The following is a 26,412-nucleotide window of genomic DNA, read 5'->3' on the forward strand; positions in this document are numbered from 1 at the left end:
CTGGCAAATGGGTGGCATTTATGCATCTGTGGACTCTGCAGAGACTGGATGGTTTTGAAATGCTGCCAGTTGCTGTTGCCGCACTGTAGAAGACCCTCCTTTTCCCTCTAGTTTGACCAATGAAAATAGGAAACCAAAAATAACTGATGAATTTTCCATGACAGAAAATCCTGGCTTGCTTGTAGTATACTAGCTGATCAGTCTAATCTTCTAATAATCTTTTGAACCATGTAGAGTTGAACGAGGAATTAACAGGTGACAAAAGGCCACACTGTCTTCTGATAACTAAGGAAAACAGAAAAATACTCTGGCAACATACATCTATTTGGTACCATCTAGTAATTGCATTTAGCTAGAATATGAAGAATATGTGGGTGTAAACTGAATTGCTGAGGGGAGGAGAATGAATGTGCTTTTCTACCATTACTCTTGATGATCTTCACAGGATTAACTTCTGGGGTGACCTTAAAACTAAGTTCATTAGTAAGAGTTAGCCTGTGGCGCTCTGCTGGAGTTCCAGTATTTGTAGCAAGCTGAAGTTTCCTACTTCAGACTACCAGTGAGGAGGCACAGGGAAAGAAAAAAAGGAGTAGTTTTCTGGAGTGTTACAGCTGTGCCTGTTTTAAGATCTTCCTCCTCTCCTGCTTCTTGGGCTGTTCGGTCGCATAGCTTTGTTATTTAAGTTACAGGCTAACTAAATGTTATTTTCACACTTGGACATGAGAAAAAATTGTTCATAATATTCCAGTTGGGTTAAGAAAAAGATACCTTTCTGAAGTTGAGTGCCATAGAAGGATAAGTTCCTTAGCAAAGAACACTGAGTACAGTATGTCCTACCTCATAAGTGGCACCAAATCTGGAAGAAATAGGTTTGGGACAAAACCTGGTAGTCTTGCAAAAGATACTGTAGAAGTATCAGTGATGTAACAGATTGAACAGTTGAAGGTGAGTATGCTTTGATGGTAGGAGATGCAGTGCAATATCCATCAAACTGAAAAACTATGAAGTTTGTTATGTGAAATGGTGATTTGCCAATAGCAGCAGCAGGATTTTGGCTGTGAAACTGGTAATAATTGCTGTGCTAGAAGTGGGTGGATGGTGAAAAGCTGTGCTCTTTGTTGTATTTTGATGTTTCTGGTTACTTTTTTGTTTCCTTACTATAAATACTGAGGTGAAGATAACATTGCAACTACTTGAGTTCAATAATGCTGTCACTTTTAGAAATGTATTATTTAAATTGTAGTTTAGAGGCAGACCAGAAGATGGTGACTTCCACAGTATCATCAGGTCTTATAATTTCACTGAGCTTTCCATGAAAATTGAAGATGCTTTCAAAAGTCACAGTTTGTGGAGTTGAGAAATTATGTGAGCATCTGTTTAATTTTAAAACAAGTTTCTAGTCCTTCCAATTAGAGAAAATCTTGAGAAGTTAATTTGAGAATAATGTGAAGTATCTGGAAACGGAAGGCAGATGTCATTCCATATGAGTAATTTTAAAACCCTTTGACTTTTTTTTTTTAGTTAGCGTGTGACGTGATTATGTTTTGAAGAGTTGGGGTTATAACTATTGCTTCTGGTTAGCTTTTCTGTTTAGTAATTAACCAGCAGTGCTATAGTTTAATAAGGAAGTAAAAGAATAATTAAAGCATAACCTCCAAGATTAAACTTACTTGTATAGTACTGGGATACTCATAAAGCCCCTCTGACAAATGAGGGTCCTGTCAACACATCACGAGCTCTGAGCATGATTTTTGCTGGTACAGACAAAATTCTTGTTGATGCAAATATTTTAAGAAGAATTTCAGGATTTGTTTCCTGATTAAGATATATAACAGATAATATTTATATGGTAATTTCCTGCAAAAATAATGCAGTTTTGTTTGTCACTGTAGTTGCATGCTAACAAAAGCTGTACGTGCATAAACCTGGACAGAGAGAGAAAGAGATTAAGTATCATTTGCTGGTGTGTCTTTAAACTCACTCCCTTTTGCTGTTGTAAACTTGATATGTAATGTCAGCCTAGGCACAAAAGAATGACTTGGCGATGGAGTGCCTGAATGAGCTTGCTTTTATTAGTGTAGCCTTTCCATTTATATTTTAGTGTGGTTTGCTTTAATGAAATGTCAAAGAGAAACAGGGTTTGGACTTAATATTCTATTCTTTAGAGCAGTGGCTGGTAATCAAATGGCATTTATGACAAACTATTTCCTAGTTTCTCATATTTTCTGTATATTAATGATAGACTTTCCATCTACCATGCATTTGCATGGTAAAACTACTATGATGCTTTGACCTTAGTAGGCATTCATCTTGCTGCAATTTCTGGGTTTGGCATCCTGTGCTATGGTGGCTGTGGTGTTGGTTCAACCTGTATTTTTTACTTGCTTTTGGTGGCACCATCCAAGGTGTGACCTTCCAATGCTAATTGAATAGCACGATCCTCAGCAACTCTGGCCTTTCAGACACAGAGTATTTGCCTGGTCACCGAGCGGACACGTGCAGAAGTGATAAGCAAGCAAAGACATTCATATGGGTCATGGTGGTGGATGTGGGGACAAGGGCAGCCCTGTCGAGTAGGAAGAACAGAAGAGGTGCTTGACAGGGGCTTGCGGGAGCTCTCCAGGAAGGAGGGTCTAGCACATTTGTGTACAGGGAAGCCAAATGACTAGTCAGCATGGGACATAGGCTTCAGTATAATAAATTTGATTTGAGGAGAGTATCAAATGATCTGTCCAGAGGGCAAATTACATTGCTGGTAAGAGGAGATAAGAAGAGCTCATATAAAATGAAGCAGTATAGGAAGTTGACTGAACTTGTTGAAAGACAAATCTGGTTTCTGTTCAAGGCTCAGTCAAATGCTTCCTGGACCAGTGTGAATACTGTCGTCTTTATGCTTGTAAATAAATCTCTTCCACCAAGTCACCTTAATCTGTCCTGAGCACCATCCTAACTTTAATACCTTGCTAATTAATTTGAATGTAGCTCTGCAATCATGGATTACTGGAATACAGATATTGCCACATGTAAAATGGAAAAGCTAGATTTTTGCTTTCAAAACAGTACCTGTAAATGTTTAATTTATATTCAAAACCCCAACTTCAGATTCTTGGATAAAAAGATGAGATGACAGAGTTGCTTTACTTCTGTTACCATTATTATTTTGAGTTATAGCGGATAGGCTCGGCAATGTTCCTGAGCTAACATTAGTGCTTAACGTGAATACATTTTTTTATTGCAAGTACATATGACTTTAATTTTCTGCTTCTGCAGACCTGATTGTGACTATGTTATGCATGTGAAGCATGGAGGTAAATATGGGTGTCTCGAGTGTAAGCCACACAGCTCTCGGAAATGGGCTGCAAGTTTCATGATTTTTATACCGGGACTTGTGAATTTTTCTTGTGAGCACTGGTTTTAACTGTATCAGCAAAAGGTAAAAAATATTCTAGACTCTGGATGGTAATGGTGGAAACCAAAGCAACACTAAAATGATTTATATTAGGAAGGTTAGCGCCACATCCACAAAGATCACGTGTATTGCAATCCTAGTGGTTTCTACAAATAAGTTTTTTAACAGGCTAGAGGAGACGTGCGTTCTAGGGTTTGCTCAAGAAAGGGAAGGTCTTCTGCGTGATCTCGTGTCTCCCAAGCGAATTGCCTAGTTCTGGTTTTCCTGCCACTGTTTTTGTCTATTCTTTCCTGTCCTCATGTATCTTTAACAGCATGCAGATTTTATTGCTGGAGGCAAAAGTTTCTTATTGTAAAATCAACATGTTAGTGAGTGTGTCTATGACTTTCCCTGTGTTTCATAGTTCCTGAGCTATGGAACTGAGACCTTGAGAAACCTTTCTGTTCACACTAACACTTGGAATTCCTATAGCAGCACTAAACAGAGCTGCTTCTATCTCTCTTGGAAGGAATATCATTGCAGTTGCATTGTACTTGAGTTATTTGTTTCTTGAGCTGTGACTAGTGTATTTATGCATGATTACTAGAGATGTTGAAAATCCACAAATTCAGCTGACTGCAGTTGAAATTACAGGAATAAAACTGAAAAAACTTGTCCTTGATAGCTCTGGTACCTTTGCTGTGATAATATCTGATAATGTGCATTGTGAGCCTCTGGACGATGTTCTCTACCTGAATGCTAAAGTAACTAATCTCCTTTAAACCAACTGTAAGGCTTGATTAGTGTGTTTCAGAGCTGAATTGCTATAGGTTGGTAGACTTCCTAGTTTCTGAAATCATCCAGGCATTTAAACTTGTGTACCTTGAGCTCTGTCTGCAAGCGCTTTGCTTGCCAAGTAGTAGGCAGGCTCAGACCTCTTTAAAGGGCATAATAGGACCATCCTTTTCTACTGCAGATTGTAGCAAATCTGTTCTTGTTTATTCTGTTTCATTTCCATAAGAACATAAGCTGCTTTTATTTGCAAAGAGTTATGAAAACACTTTTCAGTGGAGATAGCCTGTTATTAGCGGGTAGTTGGTATGTTTGACAAACATGAACATGTTTATGCTTTTTGTATACTTCTTCCTGATTAGATATGTATTATGTTGAGGAATGAAACAAATATTTCAAGTATGTGAAATCAATCATGAAAGATGTTGAGATGGCATAAAAGGTAATTAAGATTTATGGTTTGAGTGTATTTTAAATTCTTACTGTGCTTTCATTTTCCTTATGTGTCTGCACTTCTCAGCATAGCTTGGATAACGTATGCGTGCTGTTATTGAACTTTCACCAAGGCAAAGGTTGTGCCCAATAGAACCAAGAGCAAGTGCCACTTTACCACATTCACCGTATCCAACCTTTACTTTGGATTAGAGTTCTGTATGGAAACTTTATTTTTGTGTCCCTTAATTTATTGCTTATTATGGCACAACTCTTTAGTATTTGATATTGTATACTTTGATTCTATACTCCCTAATTTACTGGAAAGCTAATATATTATATTTAAATTATATAAAATATGCAGATAGTTTGGAATACTTACTCTTGAAGTTTTTGTCAAGTAAAACATAAAACCCATCTCAAAAGTGGGATGACTTTGCTTCAGATTTAGTACACTGTTTTTTGCAGACGATCTGATTTTGTATTCTGATAAACAAACAAAAGTAAGTGTTCTCTTACCAAGTGATCTATGAGAGAAATCTTGTTTCTGTATTTACAATACTGATTTGCCTGATATTCTCAAGTCCTAAAGAAAAGCTCCTTGTTGCATGGAAGCAGCTTTGTGCATATTTTTTTTCATCTGGAAATGGTTTGGTAACAGGTAGGGAGTCCAGGACACACCATATTGCAGAAATACACACATTTAACTTCCTTGCTGTGTTACCTGCAAAAATGATCTAACAACTACTAGTGTGTTATGAATGACTGTATCTATAAACATCAGAAAATACAGTTAGAAGGCATTAACTCATGCACACAGTTCTGCAGGGCGTAGTGGTCTTGACTTGTATTGCCTCAGCATCCCCATTTCACAGAGAATGTCACTGTTTCAGATATACTGTGGATGATGTGCTCAGTAATACCAGGGCTTGAGGTATTCAAGCAAATGAGATTAGGAGTAGTGGCCTGTAATCTGTTGTGGGACTTGGAAGACTGGAGTTCACTTACCAGCTTTCCCCTTCGTCTTTGGAACCGGAGGGGAAAGTGCTGTGCCTTGTCTTAGCAGCTGCAAGGAACAATTACAGAGGCAAATTCTTGCATACTACCTGCTATTCTAGACTATAGCATGCATAGTGCAAATGAAATGGAAGTGTACAGTCTCAAATAATCCTTAACACAACAAATTCAAGCAGGAGTTTTATGAGTCTAATAATTCAGGAAACATATGGGTTAATGCTGTATAAACAGGTGTTGCTTTGCGTGTGGATATGGGGTACACAGATTTCATGCTCCTGTTGTAGAATGGGATAAAACACAAGCAGCCCTGTGCTGGAGGCAGGTGAAACCTGTAGAACTCCTAGAAAAATAAGTAATTAACCAAACCAGATCACGTCACACATGGTCTGAGATAACCAGGTTGGGCAAATTCAACCTGAAGTGTTGGTGTAGCTAAACTGTAAACAGGTTAGGTTAGTAGAATGTTTCAAGAAAGGTACGTCCATGAACTCTGCACACAGTAGCATTTTTTTCAAAATTACTTTCCTAGAAGTGGTCCTTCTGGCATAGGTAAGGTTTCCATTGATGTTTTTTATTTGGAGTGCTGAATGCAACAGTACAAAGCACCAGCAGTCTGAAATGCTCTTGAATGATGCATGTGAAGGAAACTGTGAAACTGATACTGTTGATGAATTTGCATGGCTGTTCTGTGTGCTGGGAAGCCAAAGGAAGCTGGAGGCATTTTGTTTGCTTGTAAAGGTATCTTTCTAAAGTAAGCATGTATCTGCCTTATAATGGAATTGCTTTTCATTCTGACTTCAGCCTCATGAAATTAGTCTGTACTTGTATCATAGCAAATGAAGTCAGATCAGGCCCGCTACCAGTCTAACAGTTAGGTATCTCAGCTTTTTTTTTACTGTTTATTCTTGAGTCGCTCATTTTTATCTTAAAGGCATAGTGGGAAATGTTGATTTTATTATTCACCAGAGTTACTGTACTAACTTGAATAAGTTCCCATAGAGAGTGAACAATTAACTTCAATGTAAATCTTCTGGTCCTCCGTACATGAGATGCGTATTTCATGGGCACAAAATTTATCACACTGGCTGATTTCATAGTCTTCCTTTAGCAAAGATCAGTGCATACAGTTTTGGAAGAAGTTTAAAAGAAAAAAACCACAACCACCACCGCCAATTCCCCCCCCCCCCCCCCCCCCCAAAAAAAAAACCCAAACCCAACCAAAAACAAAAAAACAAAAAATAAAAAAATTCCTGGTTCACTGTGTAATGCTGTACATAGAAGACTGAGGAAAAATCCATGCATTATCAGTTTATACGTTGAAGCATAACATTTCTTCATTGTTATCCTCTAACTTCTAGTAATTAAATAATTTTGATGGTCATAGATATATCCAGCCACATTTATAACCTGAGGCTGAGAAACATACTCTCTGCCTCTTTCAGATAGTAAAGCTTCAGGCTGACTGTATGATACTTAACAGAGTAGTTTGAAGTGAAAGTTCTTTAATAACTGTACCAGATACCATAATTACACCCTGACTTTTCTTCAAAAAATTGGCAATGTGCTTCAGCAGTTGCAGTATCTTTTTTTATATATACAGGTGTATGTATTTATAAAGCTAATTACTTTGACCTTTTGGTGCTCTCCTGTTTTAAAGGTTTACAAGCATCCTCTTTGCTGCATTAGGAATGTATCTATTTTTGAATCTCCTTTCTGTGTAAGACCCAGTGCTCATCATTCTACAGGTGTACTTGATGCTTCCTATGTTTAGAGGACTCGCTGCACCTGGAATACTGTATTCAGTTTTGGTCCGTGCTCTACAAAAAAGATGAGGACAGGCTGGAGAGGGTCCAGAGAAGGGCCACAAACGTGATCACAGGTCTGGGAAGCCTGCTGTTTGAGGGGAGGCTGAGACAACTGGGTTTGTTCAGCCTTGACAAAAGGCGGCTCAGAGGTGACTTTATCACCATATTTTAGTATTTAAAGTGTGGCTACAAAGAAGGTGGAGACTCCCTTTTCACAAAGAGTCACATGGAAAAGACAAGGGCTAAGGGGTACAAGTTACTTGTGGGGAGATTCCAGTTGGACACCGGGAAAATTGTTCATGATGAGAACCATCAGCCATGGAATTAATTTTCCTAGGGAAGTGGTGGATTCCCCAGCATTAGACACTTTTAAGATTTGGCTGAACAGGGTGCTGGGCCATCTTGTGTGGGCTGTGCTTTTGCCAAGAAAGGTGGGATTAGGTGATCCTTGAGGTCCCTGCCAACCTGGTATTCTATGACTGTATTCTGCAATAAAGACTTATTTCTCTTTGGATAACATGAAATGTGTTTCTCTCCTATTAATGTCTCCTGCAGCTTTTTCACTGATATGGGAAAGAGAAGCCATCCTTCCATATCCTATACCAGTGTAAACAATAATAATACAAAAATTATAAAGTCACTGAACCCTATTGATGGTTCATTTTGTCATTAAAAACAGTATGATCAATAGGTACTCTCCAGTAAGGTAAAAAAAAAGTTTGTCCCCTGCTGTTTCATTACAGACCATCAGCAAAACACCTAAAATCATTTGTCCTTTCATATTGCTAAAGGATTGATTTAGTTGGCCCCTAATCATCTTTGTATTTGGGGGTCCAGATTAATCTTGGCGTAAGTAGTAAAATGATCTTTCAGTGTAAGCTGGGGGGGGGGGGGGTGAGGAACAAACCAAAAAACAGAACAAACAAAAAACTTGGGCAGCTTTATCTTCAAAAGAGATCAGAAACCTCTGTGCACTCTCTGTGTGTATTTATATAAAGCTAAGGTTCTGTATATCAATGGCAGTTAATCCCATTGCTCAAATTTTTGTTATATGTAAGACTTTTCACCAATGTTTAATTAGCATTTTCTCAGTTAAAATACAGCCGCATTTTCTCTTTTCTGCTTACTGAAGGGAACATCTGATGGATATCCTTATTTTAATGTTCCTCTTGCATGTCTTATACCTTATAATGCAATTTTTTTCTTGCTGAGATGGGATAAAATTGGTCTGGTGAGAGTTTAAAAGAGACTAGCAGTGCATGAAAACTACCCCCTTCCCACCACGTTGGCTTAAAGAAACCCAGATAAACTGGTACAGAAATGCTACATGTTAACTATGGGGTTTGTGGGGTGTTTTCGCGTTAAAATCTATAGCTGTTTGAGTTAAAATCCAGTAAGAGAAGCATTACTTTTGTGTTTTGTAATTGTAGATACAGTTGTACATATTAGTAACTAGCTGGTTATTGACATAAAGCACAGATTTTATTTGCAAATTATGCTAGCTTTGTTAGTCATTAGAATCAACAGATTTAAGGATGATGCAGCAATAGAGTGGTATTTGCACCAGGGACAGAGGAGGTGTGTCACACAAAAAGAAAAGCAACAAAAGAAAATAAGCTCTTGAGTCAGCATTTGTAATATCCATTGTTATTGCAGAAGCAGCTGCTCATGGAAACAAGGCAAATAGAATTTGAAATGAAGAGCTGGAGAAGAAATTGCCAATTGCCTGTAGTGATGGGGCCTGATTGCTAATTAACTGCTCTGTTTTTTTCTGACAGCTTTGATAACAGGTCAAAAAAGTGGCAGGCACTGCAGTTTGGCCTACTTGATCTACTCACAGGGGTTGCTCAGACACAGATAGTCCTCCACAGGCAAAGGAATACCATGATGGTATCGACAAAACTTTGTATTTGTATTAATGTTGGATGTGGAACATTTCCAGGAGACTCCAGTGAATTGTCTTTAGATAAAAACAGCCTCCCAGGCATAGAAGGCAGGCTAGGGATAGATAAATATTGTCAGTTCATGTTAAGCATATTGGCAAGGACTGAAAAGAGGATCCAAGGGCGCTATCTCGGCATAAAACCAGTGTTTGTACCTACCCTGTCCTGGGGCAGCAGGAGGTGGTTTAATGTAAGCATAGACTACAGAAAATATAAGTGTCATATGAATACTACCAGGGTACAGAGCAATGTGTTCTCTGTAAATGAATGTATCTTTCAGCAGGTAGTCATAGTTCAAATAGATGTGTACATTTGGAGGCTTAGTGTTAAGTCTTGTCAGAATTGCCTGTTGACTGAGTCATCTTGGGTGGTAAACCTGCATGTGCAAGGTATTTATTAGCTTAGGTAAAAGGTTCCTGTTTCTATATTGAAATTGTCTGAAATATCTAGCTCAGGCGTTGTCTCTGCTCAAACTGGATCTCTGTTGAATGCCAGAACCATGATTGCAGCACTTCTGCTGTTTAAATGACCAGCTAATTTACCCTGTAATTATATAATAGGGTATTTAAGACTGTTGCTTTAGAACAGAGGTATTAGCTTTATTTATCTGCTTCATTCAGGAACAGATGTTTCTACTGTGTTGCTGAAATAATCAACATCTTTGGAAGTCAAAGATTGCTGTTTTCCGAAATAGAATATGATGGAAAATGTAAATTATGAATCATGAAAAGGGAGGAGTGAAGCAGAAATTGTTTTTGATAAAATCTGACTCATGGTAATGGTAAATAGTTAAAAAATTAACAGTATGACAGAAGTGGGTGTTGTCTCTTGCACCTGCATGGCTAAATATTTCAGTCATGCTTTGATGTGCTGTCTCTGTATTTCGGAGTACTGTCTTCAGGGATTTTGCAGCTTCAGGCTCCTTTAAATTTCCTTAGTAACATGTGTTTAAATGTGGGTTTTTTCCCCAAAAATATTTTCCACATTTGTTAATCAATTTATTTTTAATTGCCACATCAGGTTTCAAATCAAGGTACTTGCACTTCCAGAAATGTCTGTGTGTAATTTTATCTGACTAAGTATTTTAAATGTTGGCTTTTTTCCTTTTGAGTATGAAGACTGGTACATGCTGCTAGTAAGCTTAGCAAAATGGATAAGTAGGATTTTAGTACTTAAATAAGATCGAGTGACATGAAGGAAAAAGACTTAACTTGCCACCCACACTCAAAGCCATATCCTGTGTGACCCACAGAACAGTCCCAGTGAAAAGACGGAAAATACTAACCCAAGTGAAGTAGACAAGATCTTGTTAAAATAACCCACTGTTGTTTAAGAACTCTTTTTATATAGTGTCATGGAAGAAAAGTAAACTACTGCCGTAAAAGAAGCAGAAATCGTATTTGCTGAGATGAGAATTGGTCACGTAGTACACAACTCGTTTTTTCTCTCTTACACAGCAGTATGAGTGTAGGCAAATAAATGCTTATTCTGCTGATAGAGCCCAAATCAAAGTTTTTAGTTTGATACTTTGAGACAGTAGTCGCATATTCTTGTGACAAAAATTTTCTTGTACTTTCTTGAATTGTTTGGCAATACGGTTGCTACCTCAGAAGGCTTCACCACCTCTCATGTTAGTTGTTTTCCTTAAAACCCCAACCTTTGGTTGAAGTTTTACATGAGAATCGTAATTTTCAAGTCATTTTTTGGAGCAAATATCTCCCTCTGATGGTTTTAGATAAGCACAAACTTAAAAACATAAACCCTAAAGAATTAATAAAAAACAAGAGAAAAATTAAAACTGAAAAAAACTGTTCGTTAAAACAAAGTCATGGTATTTTTATATTATTTTCAACAAATAGTTGTTTTGCTTATTTAAAAAAATATTTGGATAAAGGTTGGGAGCTACTCATTGCTAACTCATGAGCATCGCTCATGTCATGGTGCGTACAGGTTTAGCTACATTAGGATACCTCATTCATCATTTCTTTCTTTGCTCCAGACACCTTTCCAGCACTTCCTGCAGACTATTTTTTCATTACAAACAGATCAAGAATTCTTAGTGAGTACTTCATAGTATAGGATAGTTTATTTTCTCCCATACAGAGTTCTCTTACCAGCAGTAAAAACAGCAGCTAAAAGATTGTCACATTGCTTCTTGTATTGGAAAATCAAGGGTAAAACTTATTCTTTTATGGAAATGCTGTTGAGGGAATCAAAATCATCCTATTGAAAACTGCCTAACAATCTAAACATGTGCATAGTTACAGTTAAGAAAGATCTCTAAAAAGCTTTTTCATTTACTAACTCTTACTTGTATGGAATAGGAATATAAATAAGTGTAACATTCTGGGTTCAACAAAAGGCAAAATAATATGAGGAGGAATGCCGTAATGCGTAGCTTTGAATTGGTAATTTGAGTAAAACTGTCAGTTGCGGTATCCTGATCAGGTTCTAATTTCTGGCTACCTGAATCTCCATCCAGCGACATGCTTTCCAACATGGTATACAAATATGTTGATTAACTATGTTTCTTAACGTTTTAATAATTGCAAATCTATTTTAACCCAAATGTATTTTTTTCTTTGTTTTGGAATTTTATGACAAGTTGTATCATGTCTCCTTTTTTTCCTGAAAGATACTGTGTAAATATGAGGACGTAAGAGTGCTGACAGCTTTAGGCATTGGGTACGGTGGGAATCCCTGCTTTCTGTGTAACTGGAGGTAGCTATAGAAGGAAGAAAGGCTGACCCTCTGCTCTTCAGTCTCCAAGCAAGGAGGGGCAACCTGTGAATGCCATGCAAACCAACAGGTTGTGCTGTACTACTTCGGTCTCCTTTCATAGGTAGGCAGGGAGAGCCAGTTTGTGATGAACAAGCATTGTACACATTTGCAGAATATGTCAGGCTTTGACAGCACTAATGCAGACGTGTGATACCTTTCTTGGAGGAATAATCCCCAGCAGTGATGTCACAGTTTACAATTCTGAAATCAGGAGACACTTCAGTGGTTAATGTAGTAAGGGAATGTTATACCTGTCTGTGGCTGACCACGGGTAATTTATTTTGTATTAAAACAGTTTTCACAGAAAAGTAAGTATAACTTGCATCAGTGGTATTGCAGCACTCCTTCATAAACCTCTAGGAAATCTGTCTGACTTCTTGGCGTGATCCCCAAGCAAACTGCAGCTGATGTAGTGCCATGCTGCCTCTTCTCTCATGTGCTGGTGACCTGTGAGATTGCTTGCTTTGTGGTTTTTCCTCATTGTCAGATTATCAGGGATTGAAAGAAAACAAACACAACTAGAATGGGGAAAAAATAATTTCCTAAAAAAGTTCAGACTGATGTTTGATCTCCTTTATTCCAAATCGAAACATCATCCCGTTATTAGTGTCTTACAGCAGACCTGGAGGGATCCTGTTGTTGCAGGCACTGTACAACCATCTAGTTATGAGGCACCAGGAAAGTTTGTAACTTGGTTAGTCAGGATGTACAAAGGTGGGAACAAGGGAAAACATACCCAACTCTGGGACAACTTTGATGAAAATACTTATGTAAGGTAGATTTTTGGCTCCTAAACTAAAAGCAAAGACAAAACTTTTCCTTTATGGTAGGTGCAGTACCACCTGGAGCAGGTCTTGCTCTCTACAGCCAAGTGCTGCTTGGAGCTCTAGCACGGGCAGGCGGGTGCTGCCGTACATGTACTGTGTGTGCACCAGTGGGACGTGGGAAATGGCAAATGCAAATACAAGCTTGTGTACAAATACAATTGTGTGTGACTATTAACAACTTGCACTTACTAACAAGGGCCTGAATCATTCTGTTGTAGTAAAACTCTGATGAGAGGAAATCTGCAAGGATCTCTCCTGCAGGTTTATCAAACCCTTGCGAAGGTGTCTTCTGTTTTGTTTTGCTTTTTTTTATGGTGTTGGGTAAAGCAAGCGGATTCACATTGAGATTCCAATCTCTGTGCTCAGTAAAAGCCTTTATTCAGCTCTTTGACAGTGTCAGGAGAAAACAGGCTTGTCCAAAGAGTGGAGTAAAGGTCGGGAGGTGGTAACTTCTGCAACAGCTGTGGAAAGGCCAGTCAGCATTCACCCACTGTCTGTAAGCTGGTGCTTGGAAGTGTCCCACTGAGGTTTACTCCTGTGCAAGTGTTGGAGTGCTCACTGCTTTGCAGGGCTAGATCCTAGCACTGACCACTAATCAGCACTGATACCACATTGCACTTAAAAATTAATGCTTCTAAAAATTGTGGAAATGTAAGGCGGTGATTTTAATGTTGGAAAACCACTCAAGCAGCTGAGGTAGTTTGTTGGTCAGTGCATATTCTATGCAAATGAAAACCTCAAGTGTATGAAATCAGGTGCTGCTATTGTGAATTCTCAGTCACTGTTAGAGTGAAAAGAATTGCTAGGTGTTTGATGTACTTTTAGTTTGTGTGTGTTTGAGTGTGCCAGGCCTGGAAATGTCATTTAGGTCTGGTACCTTGCATTGAAAAGATCAGTAACTTGTATTAGTATGTGCTTGGAATGAAAGCCTTATATAGCTCCTGTTTGTTGTAACTAGGTATAAGCAACTGAGGACACTTCTTGCTATCCAAAGATGGAAAACAACATAACTACTATATCTCGTGAAGAGCTTGAAGAACTAAGAGAAGCATTCAGTAAAATAGGTATGTGTTAAATAAGAAAATAATAAGGACGCCATTAATGTTGCAAAACCATGTAGGATTTGTGGAATAGATATTTATGAATCACTTTTTGACAAAGCTGTGTTTTCCTTCTATGTTGCCAGTAATATCTAAGAAAATAAGAATGTTTATATAAAACCCCTTATTTTCACTGAAAGTATGTGTATTTATACATTTCTTTCAACATCAGCATTGATGTTGAATTTAGATTGATCGGGAAGATAAATTTTCTTGCTGGACAGTTGCATTATTTCTGCCACTGTAATTCAGTGTTTTGAACTTCTTAAATCTGAAAAAAAATGATTAAACTTCATTTGTTAAATATATTTTCATGTTACGATTACTGATACTTTGTTTTTGTTTTACTTGCATGCTTTGGTGAACCAGTAATTTCTCCTCTTGTTTATTGGATCAGATTTTACATTTTAAGTAAGCTAAACTTGGAGAATTTTTTTGGTCTTGCTTCTGTAACTAGCAGATGTTAATAATTAACTGTATAGTTTTGTGTGCTTGACGGGATGTTTGCAGAATAATCAGAGTGTGAACAGAAAGAGTGAGAAATTATATAGCAACTAACCCCTATTTCCAGATTGCAATACTGTTGTGGATGTTAAAGTTCACGTCTGCTTTCTTATTTGCTGCGGTTCTGAGGGGGTGATGTGTAACTGCAGCTCAGCAAATCAAATGAACATATTTGTAATCATAATGTGGGAACAGGGTCTATAGCCAAGAAGTTTTAAATATTGGGAGTCTCTAGCTTGGTAAAGAGACTACTGGGAAGCTGTATGTCAGAGATCTTTAAGACTGAGTAGTACAGAAAAGGTGAAGAGGGAAATGCTCTGTTTCTGTCAATACAAATATCATGTGATGCCCAGTAGAGAGTCGGAAAGCCTAAAATAAAATAACAAGTAACTTTTCTAAATGACAAATAATAAAACTATGAACCTGTTGACTTGGGATGCTTGTTGAGACCAAAATGAGTAGATATGCTAAAGGAATAAGAAACATCCATGGAAGGTGGTAGTTCATGAGTTGCTATTAAACAGTCATCCTGACATAGTCTGTAGCTTAAGAAGTCTATAGCCTGCAAGAGCTGGAAAGACAGACCGGAGAACTAGAGCACGGTGTACATGTATCAAGCTACTGGGAGGTGTTAGGATACTCACTGGTATTATCTGACAGCATTTCTGTTCATTTGGGTTTCATCATCTGCGTTTCTCCTTTTTCTCTCTTTCCTTCCTGCATGTTTTCGCATTTCTGCTCTAAGAATCCTCTACTGCTCCCACTCACTGAAAAGCATTTTCTTCCTTGTTGTATTATGCTTTCTCTAAAACATAAACATTAAGCATAATTAGCTTTTCTCTTTTTTCATTTTTACATTTCCCATATCTGTATGCAAAAATTGCTTGCAGCTATATTGGTAAACTGAGAGAAAAGGCGTGTATTTACTCTCTGCTTGTCATCATGGAACCTTACCCTCAGTGAAAGATGAACCTAGAGAAATAAAAGAGCTGGTAATCTGAGTGAGCTTCTGAGCATGTCCTCTGCTCCTGTTATGTGTGTTCTTACATGTCTGCAAGCCAGACAGTGGATAGATTAATACATACACTGACATAAAGTTTGTCTGTGTAGTGATTTGTGGATTGTTGGTAAGATCAAAACCACAAAAAAACCCCTATTTTTAACAGGCGTGTTTAACCTTTTGTCAGTGGTAAATGTAGCCTTCTTACGAAGCTGTACAGAAGCTACATAGTAGTATGGATTACAGGGAAATTAATTATGGCTAGAGATGAAAGCATGTTTCTCTGCTTGCTCTTCTGTGATGTGATGCATATTCATCCAGTCTGGTGTTACTGGCTGAGTTCTGATACTAGAGGCAATGTGAGGAGAGGTCTTTTGACTAGTAAACGAAACAAAATGGGAGCACCTTGACAAGTCAGTAAAGTGGCCACAGCATCTTGCTTCTGTTTCTGACTTGTGTTACTTCTGATGTTCTCTTAAATTACTTATCTTAGATGCATCATTTGTAGAACTGGAAAAATTCATATTTTTTCAAGAACTTTTAATATGATTATGAGACTGAAAATTGTTGTCAAACTGAAAGTACTAGTGTTAAATGGGCATTATATCCAGCACTAGTTATGCTGGATATGATTTCTTGTATTTGAGTTTCATCTATATTTTGTATGGGCTACAGCTTTTCTGGTTTTTAGAAGTAGTTCTCTCCATTGCATAGACATTGCACTCTAGGTACAGGTAAGGCTATTTTAATGGACATTTGCAAATTCTGCTTGTATAGATGTGTATACATACTTATGGAAGTATGCATAGATATAAAAAAAATCAGGAACAGTTAATGTGTTTGATTCATTTATGCATCACACTGGATAAAAACATACCATACGTTTGTAAAAGGATGCTTTATCGTGCTAAGACAATAACTCAAGACAGCTTTCTGGATACAGATTGGCCTAAGGTGGAAGTACAAAGGATATTTTTATGATTTCTTCTACGCTGCTGCATTATTAGTCATGTGTAACACAAATTATATGATTTTTAAAATTTATTTTTATGTGAGGCAGCCATTCTTTCCACGATTGTGGATTTATACCATTCTGTTTTTGAAAAAAAGTGCTTTGGTACTTGGCTGTACATGGACATTCTTGACATGTGACCTTGGGAGCCAAGTGTAAGCAAAGGTGGCAGTACAAATTGCTCCCAACAGAGCTAGTTAATAGATTAAGGAAGGTCACCTTTAATAAACAGATATAGATCATCCCAGATTTATTCTTCACAGGGAAGCCTAACCACATCAAAAGTTTTGAAGAACAGAAAATGTGTTTCAGATATTAGGATTAGAAACAAAACGCAGATTCAGGCAGAGTTCTTGTGTGAGTAGGTTGTCTTGTGTAAGTGTGCTCTTATAATAACTTGCATCAGATTTGAGTTTACTGATTGCAAATGGTATAACATCAACATTAAGACTGTAATAATTGATCTCCTCTTCACTGGCGAAATTTGTTGGGAGTCTTAAAAAAAGCTTGAACTTTGCTATTTACAAATTTGTAATCTTGTTTATAGCTGTGCTGTGGGATTATAAGGTAGTTCATTAGAAAATATATAACAAGATGGCACAGATCCTAGGCAGTTGTGCCGGTGCCTCTAATCCACAAGTATTCCTTCATGCTTACTTACCTATGTCAGAAGAAGAAATACTTGTCTCCTAGAACTGTATTTCTCATGCTTCATTTATTCTTAACAGCTACTGTACTTAGTTTTTTACGTAGTATAAAAACATTTTGTGCCTTCATTTTACAGATATCGACAACAGTGGGTATGTCAGTGACTATGAGCTTCAAGACCTGTTTAAAGAAGCAAGTCTACCCTTGCCTGGTTACAAAGTCCGGGAGATAGTAGAAAAAATCATTGCAGTGACAGATAGCAACAAGGACGGGAGAATCAACTTTGAAGAATTTGTCTCTGTAAGACATTCTCTTTGGATGTTTCTCTACTGTCTGGTATCTGTTGATAGCTAGGATAGAAAAGTGAATTAAGTGGTACAACTAAGTACTGTTTTGGTACAAATAACTATTTTGAGAATGGGAAAGCTTTCTGTGACAATTTACAATATCCTATAGAATTATTTTCCAGTCTTGATTTTTCACTCTCCCATTTAAGTAAATCTCATTTGGGTAGCATGTGAGAGCAGAGTAGTTTCTATCAGTCTTACTTATTATTACCTCGAAGATGAGGGGATGGACTACATATATTAGAAACTGTTGTGTCAGCCTTTGCCCTAACAAAGGAGTAGATAACTAGATACCAGCCTGTAAATTCTCTTAGTGATAAACTATTGCTTGCACTGCTATGCTTAATCTCTATACTAAAGGCTTTTTACTGGGAGTAAGGTACAGTTTTTCACTTCTAGTGAACAAATATGAAAGGTTTAGACTTTTTTTAATGTGGATCACTTGCTAGTGTGCTTTATTTAAGAGAAACAAAAACTTTTCAGGCTGTTGGTTTGTATGTGTGTTTGGGGATGATTAGTTTCAGCTTTGGATTTAGAGTACTGCTAATTGCAGTAGGCTGCTTGTTGAACTAGTTATTGATCTTTCTTTCCAAGAGTCTAATTTGAAATAGTTCATAGATGAGATGCAAATATTTATATCCAGGTCATAAAATGTATCTGTTGTTTGTATTTCATGGTCAGTTTTGAGACCTCTACAGTATTTGGGCAAATCTAGGACATACCGGTATATCCAATGTGTTTTACATTGCAGGCAGATGGAAAATGATACCGGCGTGCTTAAGGGCACGTATAACTGTCACATAGTGACCTTTTACTGTAGTGCATATGATGAAGTAGAAGAAATAGTCAATGGTTATTGAAAATGTATGTGTCTGTTGTCTTCAGTTTACCAAAATATCTGTAGAAAAATTGCAGATTGTTGAATGCTTACTTCTTTAGATAACATGACTTAATAAAGGTAGCACTAGAGGTATTCACCAAGAAATAATATATTAGGTAACTAGTATGCAAGTTTGATGAAGGGATTTAAACTAGTTTTACCCATACAATTAATTTTTTTCCAGAAAATAAGTCAGTGTAAATACTAAAGAAAGGCAATCGGATTAACTACTGACTCTAGAGCAATTACATGAGTTAATGCTTAGCTATTTGAAGGTATGATCGATGAAAAAATGCTCTTTTTTTTTTTTTTTTATTCCAGATAATTCAGGAATTGAAAAGCAAAGATGTGAGCAAATCTTTCCGAAAATCAATAAACAAAAAGCAGGGTATTACAGCAATTGGAGGAACATCAGCAATATCTAGTGAGGGGACACAGCACTCTTATTCAGGTAAGACATAATTAAACACGAGTAGATTTTGCGTGGAGAAAGACTTTAAATTAGCACTACAGATGAATTAAAAAACAATTGGAAAACGTTGCTGTTGAAAGCAAAGTAACACAGAGAAAGCATGTGGAGATGGACAAAGGTAAGTGTGGATGGTAATTTATTAATACGTAGGCTGTGCAGTTGCTAATGTCATGCTGCTCTCAGAGGTAAGTTAGACATCTTTGTGAGAGCGAAAAATGAAAACAAGCATTGACAGCATGTGGTGGGGCATGGAGGGAATAAGTGGCCCTTTTGGCGTACTTCTAGAAATGTTAGTGAAGTTTTTTGGCTTCATTACATGCTAACATACTCTTATCCCTATATTCGGATGAAAACAAGTCCCCGTTTTCATTTCCACAGTGTGACATGAAATGAAAAAACCCAAACATACAAAACAAACCCAACCAAACCATCCTTTCTGAAAGGAAGGAACTCCTCAGCTGTGCATGTGCCATTACAGAATTGTTCGCTCCCATACGACTTTTGCATAGCCTATCTCATACTTCAGAAGTTGCTTTCGTATTGGATCTGTCTCCTTTTACCTCCCCTTGCTGCGTGTCATTTCAGTTGGTAATTGTACCTAATTACATTGCAGCTCCTAGTCAGGATATTAACCACCTTCCAGGATCATATTACAATAAGCGATAGTCAACTTCTGATTGACTTGAATCTGGCATTTGCTGTGGTTGCAGAAGTGTGTTAATATTTTATATGTGAGGAAGATTCACTTCAGTTAGCTAAAGGCGGCGATAACCTCTCTCTCCCGGTATAATCCTTACAGCACCAGCTGCACTCGGTAAATCTCCACGGCAGGGGATATATTCCATTTCAAGGGATGCCTGTAGGGGAACACCTTTAGAGCTAATTGTTTAAACTCCCTTTCATTTTTGATGGAGAGAAACTGAACCCAATAGAGGGCAATTCATCTGCCCTGGCCCTGTAAACTGTCTGGTTTATGATGAGATGAAGTGTGCACTAAAATTTCACATTTCTTCCCACTGACAATGAAAGACGTGTAATGAGTCAGTTGTAGGTACCCCTCTTGTATACTTCTTGAGGTAAGGGAGGTGAATAATACCTGTACTGTCTTGGAATTTGGATACTGATACTTGATTGACTGTCATCATAATAAGCATTCTTAGATGCTTAATAACAAATTCTGTACTAAATAAGAGAGAGAATTTCAAACTGTATTTAAAAGAGTATTAAATTTTAGGTTTCTCAAAGTGATCCAGATGATAGTCTCAAAAATACTGCCAGTCTCTGAAGTCCTAATAGAAGGCAAAATAAAACGCTACGTTTTAAACCAAGGGTGTGTAGATTGAGATGTTGCATATTTCAGATCAGATTTCCCTCTTTTCGTTGTAAATGCTGAGAAACTGAATTCCAAGTCAGCCATGGTGACACCTTCTCCATGTTACTATGATTTTTACGTTGTCCTTCAGAAAATCGCCAGATATTTAGAGGGTGCAGTAGGAGAAAGATCAACCTGTACTTGCTATTTTTGTGTTCTTTCCCACCGGTCTGGTTATTTCTGTAACTGACCCATGTGAAACTAAGGGGTTTTGCTGTGGATGAACCTTTTTGACCCAAGTTGGATGTTTTGTAGTACATGTTCATGGAAATAATAGATTGTTTTAATGCTGTTTTTCTTTTCAGAGGAAGAAAAAGTTGCTTTTGTTAATTGGATAAATAAAGCTCTACAAGATGACCCAGACTGTAAGCACCTCCTACCTATGAACCCATCAGATGCCAGTCTTTTTAAATCCCTTGCAGATGGCATCCTTCTTTGGTGAGTTTAGGGCTATGAGAAAGAAAAGAAGTTAATCTCAAAGGTTAAATGCTGATCACAGTGACGAGAACTGGGAAACTTTAACAGGCTTTAACATCAAGGTTCCACTCCTAAATATTTCAACCCATGTGTAAGATGGGGAAGACTTGTTTTCCCATAGAAATGTGGTTTTGAGCAATTTTTTGATGTGACTCTGTGCATGTATTAGGGAAGTGGGTTTCCACTTCAAACACATAATTATACTTGGCAGATATGTGCAGGCTGTTTATAAAGGAGATACTTACACAGTTCGTGTATCCATTAGATGAAAAAATCAGTAAACTGCTATTTCAGATATTTTAAAGTTACTAAATCATAGGATGGGAGGAACAGAAATCTAAATTAAATCTGTGGCAAAACAGAGAGCGTATAGTAGGTCTCTTAACTTCAGTCTGCTGTAACTTTCTAGTTGAGTAGACTAATAGTACTTATTAATCCACCATGGTAACAAAGGATTAGCGTAGTAGTATTGATGTGAATTAGTCTTCGAGATCCTTGTAGATTCAAGATACTATAGTAAATGCAGTGCAGAAATATACTGCTTATATTACAAAGATTTTCACTTGACATTATTTAAGTGACCTTAGTTTACACTTTTTTTAATCTTCTCAAGTACTTTTTTGACAGCGCAGACATGCTGTGTCACTTAAATATAAAACCCAGTTGCTCAGGTTTCTTAAATACGTATTTTTGGGGGGTTTCTGGATGAATGTGCACTTATTTGACAGGGAGAAGAGATTTAGTGGATGAGGTGGTCTTTATTATGTTTTTTTAATCTTTTCAGAAATACAGCTAGTTTAAAGTATTAGGAGTTTATAATCAAATATATTTTCTGAGTAATGGAAGTTTGAATAAACTCTGACTTTTCTTCCTCAGCAAAATGATCAACTTCTCACAACCAGATACAATTGATGAAAGGGCTATTAATAAGAAGAAACTCACTCCTTTCACTATTTCTGTAAGTACTTCACAGATAGGAACTTGCCATAAATGATTAAGTGAAGTATTTTTCTATAGCTTTGTTTTAATGACAGTTCTCCTGGTGGAGAAAAAAAAAAAAAAGTCCAACGTATGAAAATATGTCAAAGCACGAAATTGTATTTTCTAATAAACTTTGCTGAATTCTTCTGTTTCTTAGATGATTTACATGATAACTTGTCTTTTTCATGATTTCCTTAGTTCCCTATTTGCTCTTCTTGTTCTGCTTTACTAAGTATCTGGAGGAAATAACTTTAGGCTTTGGAGTGGATGGTCAGGTTGTATTTTAGCAATGCAGAAAGTGTCTGCATGGCTGTATACTGTAAGGTAGGATGATACATATATAAAATAGTGGAGAGTAGCTTGGATGTAAGATGAGGAGTTCTATTTTTAAATGTGTATGAATTAATGAAAATATTAGAGAGAAGCAGTTTTGGTGTAAGAAAACAAGTCTGGAAGAGGAAAGTAGATCCCTAAGTTACTAGCCTGATGAGAAAAAACAAAAACCAAACCACCTGATTAAAAACCTTGGTTAAATGGCAGACTTCATTTCAGGCTGTGACATTAAAATGTGAAGAGTTAAAACATACTATGTTCTAAATCCTGCAAGTGTGTCATGTAAATTCTACTTATTTAAAGAAGATGTGTCAGCAAAGATGATACTACATGTGTTCATGTTGTCTCTGTAGATAGTTAAAATACAACGCAAGAAAATACTAATGCTTACACGAGCTGCCAGGTTTGGTTGGTTAGGTTTTTTTGATGATTCATCTGTGACAATCACTAGCTTTACTTACAGTGTCAGGATGCTGAATTGCCATTATTTTCTTATGCTGTCTGTTCAATTACAGTTTAACGGTTGCTTGAATAATTGTGTCAGCCTGTATAAGATCCAAGATGGGATGACAATGATGTCAGTAGCTTCCTGCACAGGCAGAACTCCATATGAGCATGTTTTTCCACAGGAACAAGCCCCTGATATTTTGAGGATTACTGCTTAATTTGTGTGTGTGATACTTATGAATTACAAAACATGTTTTCGTTAGAGTATTCCTCAATGATCTAAGCTGCAGAAGGTGGTCCACAATGTTTTGCTGGGTCCACGTTAAACAGTGTCAATAATGTTTTCCATTAAATTTTTGTAAGATATATGGCGGTCCACAAAAAAATCTCCAGAGTGCATTTTTCCATTAGGAACTAATGCATTATTTCTTATAACTTCTGAAACTTACAAAATTTAGTATGAACAACTTTACCAAGAATTAAAACCTCATAAATTTGTTAAACAATGGTATTCCAAACAGGAAAACCTAAACCTGGCTCTGAACTCTGCATCTGCCATCGGCTGTACGGTTGTCAATATTGGATCACAAGATTTGCAAGAAGGAAGACCACACTTGGTGTTAGGACTCTTGTGGCAGATCATTAAAGTTGGTCTTTTTGCTGATATTGAAATCTCCAGAAATGAAGGTAAGTAAAATGCCAGGTATATCAATATCAGCAATTTGGAATTAATGGAGACCACAATAGCAGTGATTTTGGCTTTCTTTCAAACTTTCTTTTAGCTCTTATCACCTTGCTAAATGAAGGGGAAGAACTAGATCAGTTAATGAAGCTTTCCCCAGAAGAGCTTTTGCTACGCTGGGTGAACTACCATCTGGCCAATGCACGGTGGCAGAAAATCAGTAACTTCAGCCAAGACATTAAGGTATGTAGTTACTTGCGCTGGTAATTGAACATAATGGTATTTAAACACAGGGTCCTTAGAAATAAATGAGTTTCATCAGAAGTATTTAGGAAAATAGTAGTCATCTGCTTTTTCTAGCTATAGGTTCATCCTGTGTTTTTCAACACACAGAGCATTATTTTAATATCTTATATCCTACTCAGTGCTCGTGCCATGTATTACGATGTCACAGAACAAAGGAAACGTTTCCAACAAGCTCATATTTATGGAAGTTCTGATGTTCTCAGATTTTTATTAGAGTTGTTTAGGACAATTTGGACTACCTTATTATTTACCTTTTTTCTGCCTGTCCTTCCCTGCTCCTGGGTCTGCAGCAACCTCTCTTTTCTTTCCTTTGTTGTTTTAAAGGAGGAGTGTGTGGCTTTACGTCCCCTCCCGGTGCATATTTGCTAATAGTGATTGCCCTTCATACCTAGCATTCTACAGAAGAGTAGGAAACCTCTTGAGGAAAGAACTGTTATTCAGGTGGCTGTCTGGAGTAGCTAGTGCTTCTTCATCCACGCAGAGAGCAGCCCCCCTCAATCACTGTGCTTTGCTGGTGTGCCTGTTTACTGACAAGGGGACTGAAACGCAAACTGGTCCCTCGGGGCGGGTGTCAGACATGCATAATTCTTCCCTCTTCTTCAGTTGTTCTGCATAAGGTATGCAGAGTACTGTAATAAGTCCAGTTGAAGAGAGAAAACCCCAACTTCTTAAAACTAAAAGCAAAGGAGGAAGATTCCCTAAGGTAGTAAGAAACCCATGTCATTAATGGCTAGTTGTATCTTTTCAAATGCCATCAAAAAGGCTATTATTGAAGCAAACCTTTAACTAGGGTTTTACATGAAAACTGCTACTGTGGTAAAAATACTACATGCTATTTAAGAGAAGTATTAATCTAAAACTAGCAGGGTTTTATTTTATTTTCCTGGTGTCTTAGCGGTGAAAAACCCAGTACCATACTGGAAACTGCATCAAATAAATATTTTTTTTGTCACTATGGATTGATCCTAAAAGTGCCACTTTGCTCTCCATTTTGAACTCCAATTGCCTCATTGATTAAGAAAGAGAATTTTTTATAAAACAGTCTGTTTGAAAATGATAGTGAAGAAATAAAATACCAACACTAAAAATAAAGTCCATATTGAGATTGGGTTTTGTGGGTAACTTAAATAAATTTGCCTTAAATATTTTAATTACACCCATCTAGTTCATATCCAGCAGAATAAATTTAACTAACATCATCCAGAATAATTAGCAGACATTCCTTTTCTCTGCAAGTAAAAAATATTTAGACTTTTGTGTTGGACTATAAGAGCAATAAATGGCTATGAAAGGCTACATACTTGCTTTTTCTTTAAAAAAAAATAATATACTGCTTGTTTTAGGATTCAAGAGCATACTACCATCTGTTAAATCAGATTGCACCCAAAGGAGATGGCCTTGATGAATCGCCCATTAAAGTTGACTTTTCAGGATTTCATGTAAGTATCCAGAAATGTAAAAATGGACTGGAATTTTCAGAGATCTCTATGTACAAGGCTGTCCCAGAATCCTCTTTTGTTTTGTAAAACATACAAAAGCTCAGTCAGGTTGCTCAATGTCACAAAAGCTTAGATGAATAAAAACACAAGTAAAGTTCCAGAGTGCTGCTGGAACTGAATTTGCGTCCTGCAGTGTAAAATTTGGAGCTGTGTTTTACTTGGAGTAGTCTCTAACTGGTTTCTATTTTCACTTTGGTCCTCTAAGATGAGCGTTGCAACATCCTGCTCAGGTCTGCCCTTCTGCGATTCAGACAAGGAAAATAGTAGACTTCGCAAACCTTGTGATCCTTCCTCAAACCAAATAGCATTCCAAAATAACATGTAAGCCCTTCCAATAACCAGAAGGAAAGCTAAGTTTGGCATCCATCAACCTTTAAGCTGTAAAAGGATAGAGGGTCTAAAAGCAGCCTAGGTATATGTGAAAACCCTTTTTTTTTTCTAAGCTCCTACATAATGCTTATTGGAAGGATTATTCTGAGAATGCATTTGATACTGAGCTGCCTGCCTGAGATAGAGATTTCTATATGTATCAGTCAGAATCTTAAATAGAATCTTGTTATTCATTATAGTATTGAAAACCCATATGCAAAATTGTTTGCTTACAAGCTTTTGTTCTCTCAAACTCCGTGAGGAGAGATCTGTTGTGTTTGTTTGCTTTTGTTTTGGGGTTGGGGGGATGGGGGTGGGAAGGATAGTAGTTACTTTTTTCTATGTAATTTCCTACAGTTCCTATGATAATGTTCTATAATGGGTTATAAAACAGTATCAATAACATGTAACAACTTGTTTTAGAGCAAGTTTCTGGTTGAGTGTAGCAACACTGAATTACTGACTGTTATTCAATTATAATAGTAATTAAATTACTAACTCTTTTCCCTATAAATAGTAATTATTATTGTTGTGATGATGAGAGGCAAAAAGTATACACCACATAGTTTTCAACGCTGGTTTATTCTATGTAGATTAATAAAGACAAAACAAAATAACACATAGGTTACCAACTTAAGATGATTCAGAGACAAAAATATTAAAAGGAAATCCCGTTCTGAAGCATTCATATTCGTGCTGAGGGTTTTGGGCATCATCTGGAGGGTTTTAGGCATCATCTGTCATTACTATGTTTGAGAATGTCAGTTTAAAGCAGTGATGGTGAACCCTGGGCACATGTAGCAGAATATGCAGTGTGGGAATCAACAGCCTGGAAACAGAAATAAAACCACTGCATGTCTGGCTGCTACTGCTGTTGCAGGGATTCATGAGGAATGCTGCACTGGCAGCCATGGAAAGAAAGTGGAAGGAAGACGGGAGTTACGGGCTGTAACAGCTAGCTCAAACATTTGGGGAATGAGGGGGGGATTAACATGGGT

At 37.3% G+C, this 26,412-nt stretch overlaps 1 protein-coding gene across 6 annotated transcripts in view; it reads left to right on the forward strand.

Annotated features, from left to right (window-relative positions):
* Positions 1–26,412, forward strand: part of PLS1 (plastin 1) — a 48,311-nt gene that overhangs the window by 9,801 nt on the left and 12,098 nt on the right. For 4 of the 6 annotated variants that reach the window (XM_027811785.2, XM_055723531.1, XM_027811786.2 and 1 more), the window contains exons 2-9: positions 13,944–14,049; positions 17,386–17,549; positions 18,798–18,927; positions 20,626–20,758; positions 21,674–21,755; positions 23,080–23,245; positions 23,341–23,483; positions 24,890–24,985. In XM_027811785.2, coding sequence (XP_027667586.2) covers positions 13,980–14,049; positions 17,386–17,549; positions 18,798–18,927; positions 20,626–20,758; positions 21,674–21,755; positions 23,080–23,245; positions 23,341–23,483; positions 24,890–24,985 — 984 coding nt within the window. In that variant the 5' untranslated portion in view covers positions 13,944–13,979. Of the gene's footprint in view, positions 1–11,376; positions 11,437–13,943; positions 14,050–17,385; positions 17,550–18,797; positions 18,928–20,625; positions 20,759–21,673; positions 21,756–23,079; positions 23,246–23,340; positions 23,484–24,889; positions 24,986–26,412 lie in introns of all 6 variants that reach the window. The other 2 variants (XM_027811783.2, XM_027811787.2) reach the window with 1 other exon arrangement.

Source organism: Falco cherrug, chromosome 11 (genome assembly GCF_023634085.1).
Source record: "Falco cherrug isolate bFalChe1 chromosome 11, bFalChe1.pri, whole genome shotgun sequence".
Classification (NCBI taxonomy): Eukaryota; Metazoa; Chordata; class Aves; order Falconiformes; family Falconidae; genus Falco; species Falco cherrug.